At 37.5% G+C, this 14,239-nt stretch overlaps 1 protein-coding gene across 9 annotated transcripts in view; it reads left to right on the forward strand.

Moving 5' to 3' along the window:
• The window catches only part of LOC122743064 (actin-binding LIM protein 1), a 157,069-nt gene that overhangs the window by 118,201 nt on the left and 24,629 nt on the right, over positions 1-14,239 (forward strand). For 4 of the 9 annotated variants that reach the window (XM_043987750.1, XM_043987751.1, XM_043987753.1 and 1 more), the window contains 2 exons: positions 1,555-1,674; positions 11,998-12,102. The exons of 3 other annotated variants lie outside the window; for them this stretch is intronic. In XM_043987750.1, coding sequence (XP_043843685.1) covers positions 1,555-1,674; positions 11,998-12,102 — 225 coding nt within the window. The remainder of the gene's footprint in view (positions 1-1,554; positions 1,675-11,997; positions 12,103-14,239) is intronic. 2 more of the 9 variants (XM_043987752.1, XM_043987756.1) reach the window with 1 other exon arrangement.

Below are 14,239 nucleotides of genomic sequence, written 5' to 3' on the forward strand. Positions count from 1 at the left end.
AGCATCTTACTTTGATGTAATGATGGAAAGAAAGTCAACATGTCACTAAGTATGTTTTAAAATGTACTAGAATGAAAACTGAAAGAAGTTAATGAATGTAAAAAGGCTGCAAATTTATGTTTATTACCAGTAGATTTTATGTACACAATTCTCATTTTACCAAAGTAGGCCTCATTCCAACTCTCCTTCTTATACAACAGTAGGCAAATAAGCAGGAAGGTAATGAATACTTATTAAATTACTAAACTAAAATACATGGGTTTTTTGTTTGTTTTTTAAGGCCTTCATTGAATACTCAGGATGCTTGAGTATTTTTACTTACCAACTGGAAATATTCCACTTAAAAGATGGTACTTCCAGATTATAAATAATCCTTTCTGCCACTGCCTCCCCCAACTCTTTCTTGTAGCCTCTGAGGGAACTATAGACCACCAAGATAGCAGGTCTCTGGCATCAAAGCAGGCACAGATTATATGGAGTGTTTTGGTAGAATAAGGTTCTCTGAGTACAGGTATTTATCTTCATCTCCTAAGGAAAAAAGGTCCAGTAAGAGGTAGGTAGGGGAGGGACAGAGAGAATTAAACAGGGGATTTTTATATTACCTTTGAAATAATTATCCTTACTAATCATTCAAGAGAATTCATCTATTGTAACCATTTTCCCCCTTTAGAACAACCTTATAAGTTTTTTAGGTTCACCTAGCCTATTAGAAGTGTATTTCTCCACTTACATGTTCACTTCTGCAGCAGTGCAGGTTGGGTCATTTTCTTGGATTTATTCTGCATATCCAAAATGAGGCAGGAATGAGATTTTGATACAGTAGTGACAATGGATAGTGTTGATGTCCTTAGTGATTTCTGCTCATGCCTCCCTAAGTCCCTTTTGCTTTCCTCTGGCTATGTAGATCTGTCCTAAATCCCTTAGGTGTGTGTGTTTTGTTTTGCTTTTAGTTTTCATGGTCTACTGATTCTCAGAGATGTTTGGAGGCTAATCCATATGCTTGTGTTGCCCAGCTTTGTCAGTGAACCTAAAAGGGGTCTTTCCCCCTTCTAAATCAATACCAAAAGTGTATTAAGCTATTGGAGGGAAGTTTGCAACTTTTCAGAAACAAAAACAAAAAACAATTTCTGTTATCGAGAAACACTTCCTTTCATACTTTCTAGAATTGCCATCTTCTTACATGTCTTTCAGTTGGCTTTGTTTTGTCAGGGTGCTTATCAAAAACAGCTGCTAATTGATATATTTGGGTATTTGCAATGTTTGCATGTCAACAGTTGGTTGTATCCCGACCCATGGCGTATTGTGGCTCTTATTCAGCCAACCAAAGACATCTATCCTGATAGGTGAATCAATGCCAACCTGTTTTTTTTTAAATACTACAACTTTGCCTAACCCTTGACCTGGTACATTCTTTAACCCTTTCTCCTTCCTACTTTTCAGACTTCTGATTAAAATGCTCTTTTCTTTTGGTGCCTCTCTCCCTGCTTCTGTCTTAATTCTTCTTCTTTTTGTTTTCATTTTGTCCCTGCCCCATGATTCCTTTCGCTGCTGCAGAGCTGCTGTCTCCTGGTGTGCAAAGGTTGTCATACTTGCGCACTAGCAGTCTCAGCTCCACCCACAATGACTCCCGCCCCAACTCCCCATTCCGACACCACTTCATTCCCCATATCAAAGGTAAGGAGTCAGGCCTTTCTAGCTAGCGCCCTGCATAGTGGAGATTTATTAGCACTCTTGTGAAAGCTAATAAGGTTTATCTCCGAAAGGTAGAGCCTTGAGCTTTTTTAACCTCTCCGCATGCCTCGGATGTCTCACTACACTTGTCTCTGTATGTGTGTGTGTGTGTGTGTGTGTTTAGAACTGACATAACATCTTCCTTTGGGGGAAAATATGTCATTTCTAAGGACCCTAGATGAAAAAAAAAAGATATATATACATATATATTACATATTAGAAACATATAGACTATCTACTGCTTAGGGTACAGAGATTATTTTAGTGACTATGTTTCAAAAGCCACTCAATATGTAATATATAACTCCTATGCTGGCCAAGTTGGTACACAGTTTTAATAGGTAATGTATATTTCTGAAAATATTTAAGCTACCAATATGTAAAAAGTACCTCAATTGTGATGGGTTGGTTAACAGCGTTAAGAAGTCTTGGCCAACATGAAAAGATCCATGGCAACACCTTAAATATATTTGTTGTTAATTCTTTATCAAACATTGTCAGACCTTCTCTCCCTGAGTCCATATGTTTAAGCTATCTTCCTTTTACCTGACCTGTCTTTCACTCAAAGAGTGAGAGGTGCCATGTCCTGTTTTCTCTTCCCAAGATAGGTCTGGCTTTAGTCCTGCTCCACATTTCTGCCCTTTCCCTTTATGAAATTTAACCAGTCCTTCCTTGTTATTGTTCTTTCATCTGCTATAACAGGCCTTCATTAGTGTTCTTGTTTTCTTCTCCATCATGGGGAAGCCAAGGATCCTGATGAGGTTTAAAAGGGGTCCTCATTTTGAAATAGACCTCAGAGTTCAGAAGTGGTACTGGTTTCTACTAATTCATCTGAAACAAGCCAACTGATGAAAACATCACTGAGAGGAGGTTCAGGGAGCATAGGTTGTTTCCATGGATCTTAAAAAAACGCGAATAGATTTCAACCATATTCCAAGCACTCAAATTAGTTATTTATCCATCAGAATCCTAGGTAGGGGGATGGGGAGTGGTTTTAATTAGCACACTCTTGCAATCTACCCCAGCTCTTTTCCTTTGTATTAACTTGATACTTAGTTATTAGATCCCTTAGAAATAAATGGGCTATAGGGCAGCTAGGTGTCACGGTGGATAAAGCACTGGCCCTGGATTTAAGAGGCCTGAGTTCAAATCCAGCCTCAGACCCTTGACACTTAGTTGCTGTGTGACCCTGGGCAAGTCATTTAACCCTCACTGGCCCACCTCTCCCCCCCCCCCCCCCAAATAATGTGCTATTCATGTCAGCATGAAATTAGTCAACAAATTTTGTCATTTCAGTATTTTCTACACACCAAAACCAGCATTGCTGTCATACTTTCTGATGGTACAAGGATCCTCTTCAACTGGCACTCTGAGGAAATACTTCTAACCAATTTGACTAACAATCTGGAATTTATCCATCCTTGCCAAGCCATTAAAAAATCAGTATTATTGTCATTGAATTTTTTTTTAAAAGAATGAAGCTATTTTTTTACCTGACAAACTCAGTTATTATCTATTATGAGAAAAGAATCAATAGTTAGGGAACATCAGCTCTATCTTCCTGCCTGTCAGTATTTCAATTGATGGATGATTTCATCAGTGTGGATACTCACAATACTGATGCTTATTATTCCTTCCTCACACATTTGTAAAACACCTTAATGGATTGCTATAGAAAAAAAAAATATATATCACCTGATGACCAGCCCTCTGGTGATGACCCTCTTGGAAGAACTGGTCTTAGGACAACAGACCCATAATCTCATGCTCAGCCCATACTCATCTTACATTGGGCCTTTACTCAGAGCTTTTACAATTCCTTAATATTTGCTAGTTTGTAATTTAAGATTCTAAATGTGGATTCTAATCTGTTGCCCCAGTTTTGGGGGAAACTGACTAAAATCACTGATAAAACGAGTTTAGGTTTTTAAGGGTTTATTGGAAAATAGAAAGAAAAAGATTGAGAACAGAATTCCAACAACCTGGCATTCCTATCTTTCCTCAAATTTCCTGTGAAGTCCTCTGCCGCCACCACCACCATCAAGTCAGGAACCCAAAAGCACGAGAGCTCTCCGCGCAGGCTCCCTTTCCTCCTTCCTGTATCCTCCCAGAAAATATGAGGCTCCTCAAGTTGATTGGCTGGTAGCCTTGATAGACAACACCCATGAGCAAACGTCATTTCCTGATGCCAAGGAAAAGCCACAATGCCTCTGAGGCATTTTCCTCATGGCGGAGCTTTCCCACAGCAAGTCTCCAGTAGGTGGCATCATTCCAATCGTTACACTAGAGATGGCCCTAATCTGACATATCCTTTGAGAACAGCCCTACCACGGAAAAAAGGAGGATATGGGTAGATAGCCTACTTATCCTCAAAGACCTTAATATAGAAATACTTGTTCTAATTCAACTTTGTTTTGTTTCTAGTATGTAGAAGAAAACATTCCTGATTCATTAAAATGAAAATTTCCCGTTTTGTTCGGATATGATATTTCAACTCATATCTGAGACTTTTTTAAAGATGAAAAATGTTTACAGCATCTATCGTGTTTGAATTCCTACATAAAGTTATAAAATTGTGATCAAACTGTTATGGCATAATACACCATTTCTGATCTAAACAAAGCATTCCTTCATTCAGATCTGTTGTTGTTTGACAGTATGAGAGTAGAGATTAAACAAATGGTGGAGACACCAATATCTGGTGTGTTCATTTTTTGCTAACACATGAAATCTAAGATGTTTATTAAATAAATTTAAAATATTCACTTTCCACTTCCTTTTTCAGTAAAAAACTGCAACTTTTTTGATACTGAGATATAGACAGCATCCTCCCCCCAAAATGTTTGATAACATCTTTAGTTTTTAGCCTTTCAATAATAGTCATAACCTCTTCTGTAAATGGCTACAAATGCCATGTGCTTTTTGCTCCCGTCTGCCATTTTATCCAGCAATGATAGATTGCCTTCATATTTTTGTTTGGATCTGGGTTCCAAATCTTTGAACTCATGATTGGTAGAAACAATCAAATGAGGACAAACCAAGAAAAGGCATTAAGGCAAGGGTGGTTGGTCACCATATCATACGAATACAAACCTAAGTTATTCACATATTAACAGTAAATTACAACTAAAAAGTTAAATTAAAAAAATCTCCCTTCTTCATATCTTCTCACTTGGGCATTGTTTTTGCCAGCTAATGCATATATAGCTAGTATATATTTTCTAAAGAAAAAAACATACCATTTACATAGTATTTACTGATATTAAAAGTGGAATGTCCTTATTGGCAAGCAAGCTCGATAATAGTATGCCTTATGGAGGAGGCAACTTCATTTAAGACTCCAGAGTTTACCCTGAACTCCACTATTCGGGTAGCACTGGATATTTGAAAGGGTTCAATACTGTTTCTCCTGATGGATGCCAGGTTTTTATGAGTACTTATGTCTCTTTGCTTCTTACATTCCATGGGCCTTGCATTCTACTGGAATGTGTTCATCTTTTCATACAGAAGAGCTTTTAGCACTTGGAAAGTATTTCTTGAAGGGAATATTTGCCCATATTGAAAATATATTTAAGAGATTTTTTTCATTTGGGAGATTTTTAAAAGATCAGGATCTCATAACCTATATCATAACCTATATTGCTTGCTGTCTTGGGGAGGGGGGAGGGAGAAAAATTTGAAACTAGAAATCTTATAAAAACAAATGTTGAAATCTGTACATGTAACTAGAAAATACTTTTACGATTTAAAAAAAAAAGACCAAGATCTCTAGGGTTTTCTTGTAGTTCTTCATTTAAATGTGTTTTAAATCCTAGAGACTTTCATTGAATTTGGGGAATTAGTTTTAAATGGCAGAGATGAATATTTTAAGAGTGCTTAGGGACAAACAGTTAAGCCTTGGGTTTTCTACCCAAGCCAAAGTAAGATTATCCCTTTGGACACACAAGCTCCATCATCTCTGATGCATGTCTGGCATAGGGGTCCCCCAAAGTACACTAAGCTAAGGTTGATTGCATGAATAATAAAGCTGAGGAGTTCAACATGAGATTCTCTGTCTGTTCTTAATCACCTACCTCCTCCCAATTTTCTCCCCAAATTCCATTTCATTCCTGGGTATATTTGATTTCTTCTCTCCTGACCTTCTTTTCAGCTTCATTCTACATTGGTATGTGCCACCAAAGCCATTCAATTGCCATGCATGCCCCAGAGGTTTGGAAGGGAACCTGTTTTCACTTTGTTTTTGGTGGTTGTGCACAGTTTGTTGGGTTCCTCGTCCTTCCCCTTGACAATATTGCAACAACCTCTATTTTCCATAACCTTAAAGCATGTAAGAAGATTGTGGAATTAATCAAAGTTAGGTCTAACAAAGTTTCTTCAACTTCTCCTGGAATGGTTTTCCTTGTTCTATCACAAAAATAATAATGGAGGGAGCTAGTTGTTCTTTTTTTGAGAGATTTAGTCAAGCACCTGGCAATATTGGGACTCCCTGAAGAAATTTTAGAAGCTCTCAGTGGTTCAGGAGTAAATTAGCAGGGGCATCCCATTTGACATTGCAACAAGGAAATTCATAAGACAAAGATTTGTCTTATGAAACCTGAACATTACCTCAGGCTTCTCTCACCAGCCGGCCCCTCATTATGGGAATATAAACAAATTAGGCTATTTTTTTTCCACAAAATGGGACAACTGAGGTGGTAGTACCAAATAGAGGAAAGAAATAGGGAATAAAACATTTCGAAAATCATTATCTACAGAGAGAGAGACTTATTATTAGAAGGATGAATCAGGTTGATTTCCCAAACCATAGTTTGAATGTCAGGTGTCCTAAAGCCTAAGAGGGAAGCTCTCTGTGGGTTGATCCAGGTGAATGATAGTGAATACGTCCCTCATTAAAAGAGGAAGAATGAGAGGGTTTACTCTCCCCTCCACTCTGTAAATTTGAAGGGGCCATTGTTGCATGGTAAAGAGTTAGAGAGAACTGAGTGAGATGAATTGTGTTTGTGTATCCTTGCTAACTAGTTCTTGCCTAGATTGGCAGGCTCAATAACAATTTAGGATAACCGGATTATAAATGTACTTAATCATATACACATATCCCTGAATGTTTTCCTTTAAGGAACAAATGATTTTCATAGTAGAATAACTATAAATAACCTTATTACATTTGAATTTATAATATTATAATATTTATAGACTGAAACATCTTTGATAGTGATATAGCATCTATCAGGTATTGTTAGTTAAACCCAAGCCTTCAGTGTACTTAAGTTGTTACTTGGTTGAATTGAGTTGTAAATGTGATCACATTTCTTTTCTTTTCTTTTCTTTTTTTTTTTGATGAGGCAATTGGGATTAAGTGACTTGCCCAGGGCTACACAGGCAGTGTCAAATGGCAGAGGCTGGATTTGAACTCCTGAATCCAGGGCCGGTGCTCTATCCACTGGGCCGCCTAGCTGCTCCCTTTTTAAATTTTTTGTTTGTTTGTTTGTTTGATCACATTTCTTAAGAGAAAGCGTGTCTATCTTAGAAAGGGGAGAATTGGCTTCATAGAGATTACTTGTAGATTTCATTTACTTTTATTTATGTTCTTTATGTTGGATATAAGCTTTTATAGTTACACCTTCTTAGTACAGATACCATTGTATCCCTCTGTCTGTCCCCTTTGTCTTATCCATTACTCAGACTTCTGCTAGCCTCAACTTTCCTGATTCAGCTAAGAATTCAGAAAGAGACCTAGATGATAATACTGGCCTGTGCTCACTTACATAGTACTTTAAAGCTTGCAAAGTGATTGGGTGCTTTATCTCTGGGTCATTTTAACAGTCCTGTTATATAGGTGCCATTGTTATCTTCATTTTTTACAAAAAAAAGGAAACTGAGGTTCAGAGAAGATAAGCTATTTTTCCCAGAGTCACATCACTAAAGTAAGTATCTGTGTCCATAATCAAACCCTGTTCTCCTTGACTCCAAATCCAGGGCTCTCTCAACAATGCTATCCTGCCTTTTGCTGCACTTTGATTAAGTCTATTTTCTCTGGACTTCATTTTCCTTAGATGTCCAAGGTTCTTTTCAGCTCTATGTTTCAATGAATCGATAACTCTTTCATCTAAAACATACTTCACTTGATCAATACTTAATTGTCTGATTTCTACTGATAACTAGGGGCCAGCTGACAGCAAAACATGAAGGTAGAAAGTAGTCTGCTATCCATAGCTTCCCACAGTTTCTCCTACTTCCCTTTCAAGATCCTGATATCTACCTGCTCGTTCTCTCTCTGGGGCCTCCTCTATACCAATGTCGTCTTTCAAGAAGCTCTAAGATCAATCATTATTATCAATATGAATGTACCATGAAAAGCTTTGTTAAATGAATCTCTGTTAAAAGAATGGAAGCAGGGGCAGCTAAGTGGCACAGTGCATAAAGCACTAGCCCTGGATTCAGGAGGAACTGAGTTCAAATTCGGCCTCAGACACTTGACACCTACTAGCTGTGTGACCCTGGGCAAGTCACTTAACCCTCATTGCCCCACCAAAAAAATTTTTTTTTTAAATTTAAAAGAATGGAAGCAAGCATGTGGAGGAGTGATTTTGGGGAGAAGGTAAACTCTCTGTTCCCTACCTCTCATGTGGTTAGGATGGTTGCCTTCTCGACCTGTGTAATATCAGCCCTTCTGGCACCTCGTCCTCTGCCTTAGGTTACAATCAGAGAGCAGGGAGAACAAGGATCCCCCAGATAGGGGATAGAAAGGGGAAAGAATGTGAATTCTATTCACAAATTTCTTGGCAAATTGAAAGATCATGTGGGAGGCTTTGGCAAACTTGTGGGATGTTGCTTAGATAGGTTGAGATATGTTTGTATTTTGAGCAAGGGACCCTTCTAGAGACTGGGAGGTCCTATTGTCTGTGATGCATTTCCTAGGAAGACTAATTAACTAGTTCACCCAGCAATGAATTTGCCTAATAGAGGAGACAGTTTGTCTCTTATGTAGAGTATTCTATTGGACTCTAGTTGACTTTTGTAAGAATTCCAATATTTCATCTCTCTGAGATCTTCAAATAATGCTAGAGAAATGACAAATCTTTGCATTCAAAACATGAGATGCTCTTAATGAATTTTTCTTTCATGTTTTGCTGTATATTTGAATATTTTATTCTTTTTAGCTATACTTGTGATATTGACCAATGATAACCAAAACTCAATAAACATTTATTAAACACCTATTATGTGCCAAGTACTGTTCTAAGAGATTTATAAGGGAAAGGACCATGATTTTCCCACCATTTCTTTTTTTTTCAGGGCAATGAGGGTTAAGTGACTTGCCCAGGGTCACACAGCTAGTAAGTGTCAGGTGTCTAAGTCTGGATTTGAACTCGGGTTCTCCTGAATTCAAGGCTGATGCTTTATCCACTATGCCACCTAGTGGCCCCCTGTTCTAAGAGCTTTAAAAGGAATTTATGAGAAGCACCTTGGTATAATGGATAGAGAGCTGACCTCAGAGTCAAAAGACATGGGTTCAAATCCCATTTCTTTTTTCTTTTCTTTTTTTTTTTTTAGTGAGGCAATTGGGGTTAAGTGACTTGCCCAGGGTCACACAGCTAGTAAGTGTTAAGTGTCTGAGGTTGGATTTGAACTCAGGTACTCCTGACTCCAGGGCCAGTGCTCTATCCACTGCACCACCTAGCTGCCCCCTCAAATCCCATTTCTAATATCACAGAACATGCTCCTTCTGTGACCCTGGGCAAGTAATTAACTTATTCTATCGGTGTTATAGGGTAATTTTCTAGGACTTTAACTTGCAGAACAATTTTTTATCTATATTGATAGGCATTTCTTCTCTGTGAATTCTCTATCCCAATGAAATCACAGACCAAGTCCAAAAACAATCCTTTCCAAATCTCATTTTGGTCTTGTGACTTGAACTGGTAATGTCGTATACTTTTCCCTGAAGACTATGACTCCTGACCATAAATTGAAGTAGTAGGGTGTTTGCATTTGAAGTCAGAAGATGTAAGTTCAAATCCAGGGATAGTTGCTTACCTGTGTGACTGGGTCACTTAATAGCCTTCTGGACTTGTTTTCTACATCTGTAAAATGAAGACATTGAACCAGATGAATTCCAAGTTCCCTAATTCTCTAATCCTATGACATTAGGTTCATGATGAGTTAAATGTAGTTGAATCCCTCTATGGTAAAGCAGCAGATACTGCTGACATCCCCCAAGTGAAAATCTGTAACTGACTGACCAAGACAACTGTTTTGAGACAAAATTTCTAGGCTTTCTTTTCAAAAAAATTGTCCAAGGATTTTGGGTTTCCAATTGTCTAGTTTTCCTATGAAGAATACCCAGTGTTTTCAGTTCATAGTAAAATATTCTTTGAATGGGGCAGCTAAGTGGCGTAGTGGATAAAGCACCAGCCCTGGATTCAGGAGTACCTGAGTTCAAATCTGGCCTCAGACTCTTGACTCTTACTAAGCTGTGTGACCCTGGGCAAGTCACTTAACCCTCATTGCCCTGCGCTCTCTCTCTCTCTCTCTTGCTCTCTCTCTCTCCTATATATATTCTTTGAATGGGAAACTATTGATTCAGAGATGTTGAGTATCTACTACTGTATATAGGCTATAAAAAGAGACAATGATCCCATTGGTGGATATTTTATCTCTAGATATCTTTAATTAAAAGGGCTAAAAAAGCAAGGGGGTAAATTTAGGAGGTGTTTTCTAAACTCAAAAATGACTATGTATTGATTAAGCAGAGTATGAATTAATCATTTCATTTAAGGCATTTCATCCTTAAGAACATGTAAGTCATGTTCTTCCAACCCATATCCATCTCTAATTTTATTAAGTTCATGCTGATTTTTATCTCAGTTTATCCAATGACAAACATCAGCTAATTCTCATAAGGCAAAGTGTTGGGCTATGATAGAGGTTCATTCAATATTGCCTTTCTAAAGAGAAACAATTTATCCAAGAGTTTTCATAACCTTTCTTAACTATTGGCTAATTATACCCTAATGAATGAAACAGTAAATTAGTCTCTATAAAATATTGGGAGGTTGGTGCCATACTATGGACTTTTTCAAATACTGCTTCAGTTGCATACTACATCTCAAGATATATCATGTTAAATTCCCCATGAGCCACATTTGGACATTCAAAACTTACCTTTGTAATAATGCAATACTTATTTTATATAAATCTATGTTTTCCTTGTCTAAAATTACATACTCGGAATAAAAATTTAATTTTCCCTCCAGTAAACTAGAGTTTTTAAGCAATACAATCTAAAATCAGGCAGCATGATTTAAAGAATTTTCTTGCAATGCTTTAATTTTTGCAAATATGTGTTTATATACACATATGATTTTTAAATGTTACTGATATAACAACTTGTTAAATCCTACACCTCCAATGGTGTTTCCTCATTTAAATGTGAGCCAGTAGAAATAGAAGTGACATAAAGGCCCCAAAGAAAAGAAAGGAGTGCATTAGAACCCTCCAGTTGACCACTAACCCATTTTAGCCACCCCCAAAGAGATTCCCCTGAGCTTACATTGTCACAAGTTGTTATGTCAGTGAGTTATTATGCCTCCCATGGATGGTGGTCTTAGTGGAATCTTACTTTTCAAAAGACAGAAGGGAGTAGAAGCAAATAAGGTATAGATATCAAAAGATTGAATTCCACCTTGCCCACTTCAAAGTTAGAAAACAAAAGAATCACAGTGTAAGAAACCGTATTACATTGTTAAGGGGAAGGATTGGGTAACAATATGAGTTTTCTACCAGACCTAGTGTTCAGTTTAGACAAACATGCTCTGATTGCCAGCATCTGCCTACATGCTTGGAAATGGTTGTATTTGAGTTTGCAAAGCCAGTACTTTATATGCTTGAACCTTAACTGTTTTAATCTTGATTCTAAATCATGAGCAAGAAACTTCCCATTTCTCTTTCTTATACTGACCATCTAACCAGTACGCTGCTCGCTTTCAGCATCCAATCGCATGCCATCGGAATGAAGCATCTTGTCGCCAGCTGCCTCTAACTCAGTTCTCCCTTGAACGTGACTCTCCCTTTCTCAGAATACTAAACTTGAAATCACATGTGCTAGCAAAATTGATAACTTCTTTGGTTTTCTTTCCTTTTTTTTCTCCCTCAGTTTCTCTCCTTTCTGTTTGTTGTTTTGAATTTTTATTATGCTTGCTTTCCTCCTCCCCTTTTATCACTCTCCCTTCTCTCATTTTGTTTTCTCCATTCTTCTCATTGGAGGCAATGAGCCATCCAGCGGCCGGAACTCCCCTCTCCCTTATCGGCCAGACAGCCGCCCTCTAACTCCAACTTACGCTCAGGCCCCTAAACATTTCCATGTTCCAGGTAGGAGCTGACACTGTATGTGTCTTGGTGTCCCGTCACAGTGTAGATTGTAGCCTTGTAAAACCTTTGTCTCGTCTCCATTACCTCACGCTCTTTTATTGGGATGCATACAGTTGACGTGCCCAAAATTGCAGGTCCTGTTCTGAAGGGTCCTTAGAACAGTTTTATATGTGAAATGTAGGGTGATATTAAAGGGGTGTTTTGGGTTTTACTTTTGTTTGGGAGTTTTTATGTTTGCCTATGGTGGGTGGGGGTGGTATTGAAGTTATAGTTGTGATGACTCAAAAGAAAAATAATATTTCATGTTACATATTAATTACTTCTAGGTATTAGTTCATGGTGTGGTTTGGTGCACATGGAAGGTGAAGCTTTCTTACTGTCATCAATGTTGAACTTTCTAGTTTCAGGAATCTCACTTTTATATACCCAAAGCAATTCCCTTTTTGTCTCAGTTGTAAGAGTATTACCACAGACTTTTAATTTCCCGTCCTAGAGATGTGACACTGGACAAATTGAGTGTTCTTTTCATGACATGAAATTAATTGTTTGTGGCAGTACTACTGCATAGTAACCCACCAAGAAGCCTTGCCTTCTAGGCTTAGGACTGGAGGCTTTGCTTGAGTTTTATTTGTAAGTATTCACTGCCTCTACATAAATCATTGTGTGCCCACAAGAGGTAGGAAAAGAACAGTCAATGTTTTGTAGAAAAATCAACTTTTTATGTTTATGTCTTAATGTTAGATTGACTCAGTCCTTTAAGGGATACAGAATCAAGCAGGGTTCGCTGACCACAGTTAGCTTAGAGATCAAGCTATGGTATGCTTTATTTGGCAATAAAGATAAAATTCTTATCACATTTTTTTTTTTACTTCTCCTGTCTACTGAAAATTCTTTTAATAAATTACCCATTATTTTAATCTTAGTTAACAATTGGCAAACTAAGAATTTTTGTCTATTTAAGTCAAGAAATTGCAGTGAAACTTGGGGTAATGGATTTAGAATCAAGAGGACCTGGATTTGAATCCTAGCTCTACTATTTACAAGCTATGTGACTTTTAGCAAGGCGTTTTCCTTCTCTGGACCTGTTTTCTCACATGTCAAACAAAGGCATGGACCTAGACTTCTCAGGTCTCTTCTCACTCTAAATCCTACGATACCTCAAAATAACTCTAAGGTTTGGTTTGTTGTGTAGTTCTAGATTGAGGCATCATTGGCATAATGGAGAAAGAGCTGGTCTCAGAGTCAGGCTGACCTGAGTCTAAGGCCCAACTGAGCCATATTGACTGAATGACCTTGGGCAGGTAATTTAACCTCTCAATGCCCCTGTGCAATTTCCTAAGATTATAAATTGTTAAATGGTTTCCCCTCTACATTGCTGGTAGGTTTTTCTTTATTGAGGGTACCTTATACCAATTAAATCATGGATCTAGACAAAATGGTTCTAATTTAGAACCATCTTCTGTGGTTATAAATTTCAGTTAACTTTGATAATAAATTTATATTTGTAAATTTTAGTCTGTTAATGTTCCATGAATATTTAATTCTCTAAGACGTGAGGAGAAAATAAGTATTTTGAGATTTTGCCAGATGTATTGCTAGCAGAAGGGTCTTAATTAGCACTAAGTAGGTGGTTACTGTCCCACACAAATTAGGATTGGATTGAGCATCCCATGAAAACATCTGACTGTTTTTAGAGTAGAAAGCGTTTTCTGTGATTTCTAATTTCCTTTCATTGCTTCACACTCAGTTCAGCACATTAATTGAAATATAAATTGGAACCCGGTGTCTACCGGAAGCTCAATTTCCAGACAGCAGCAATTTGGGGGGGTTTTAACCTCCAAAATAGTTCTGTCTTTCACACCATCAAAACATCTCTTGTGTTTTTATTTTTCTTAATTTTTATCACACTCTTAATGAACTATATATGTATACATATATACATATGTGAAAATATGTATATATTAAGTGGCTCACACCTTGGTTACATCAGCATATTTATTGTAAGATGTATTACAAAGAATTTCATGTCACATGTCTGATAATTCACTCATTTTTGTGTTTTGCCTTCAAATATACTAACTCTTTGTAATACAAAAGTCAACTTTCTGGTCTTTTTTTTTTGTTCAAGACTCTTCAC

Source organism: Dromiciops gliroides, chromosome 2 (genome assembly GCF_019393635.1).
Source record: "Dromiciops gliroides isolate mDroGli1 chromosome 2, mDroGli1.pri, whole genome shotgun sequence".
Classification (NCBI taxonomy): domain Eukaryota; kingdom Metazoa; phylum Chordata; class Mammalia; order Microbiotheria; family Microbiotheriidae; genus Dromiciops; species Dromiciops gliroides.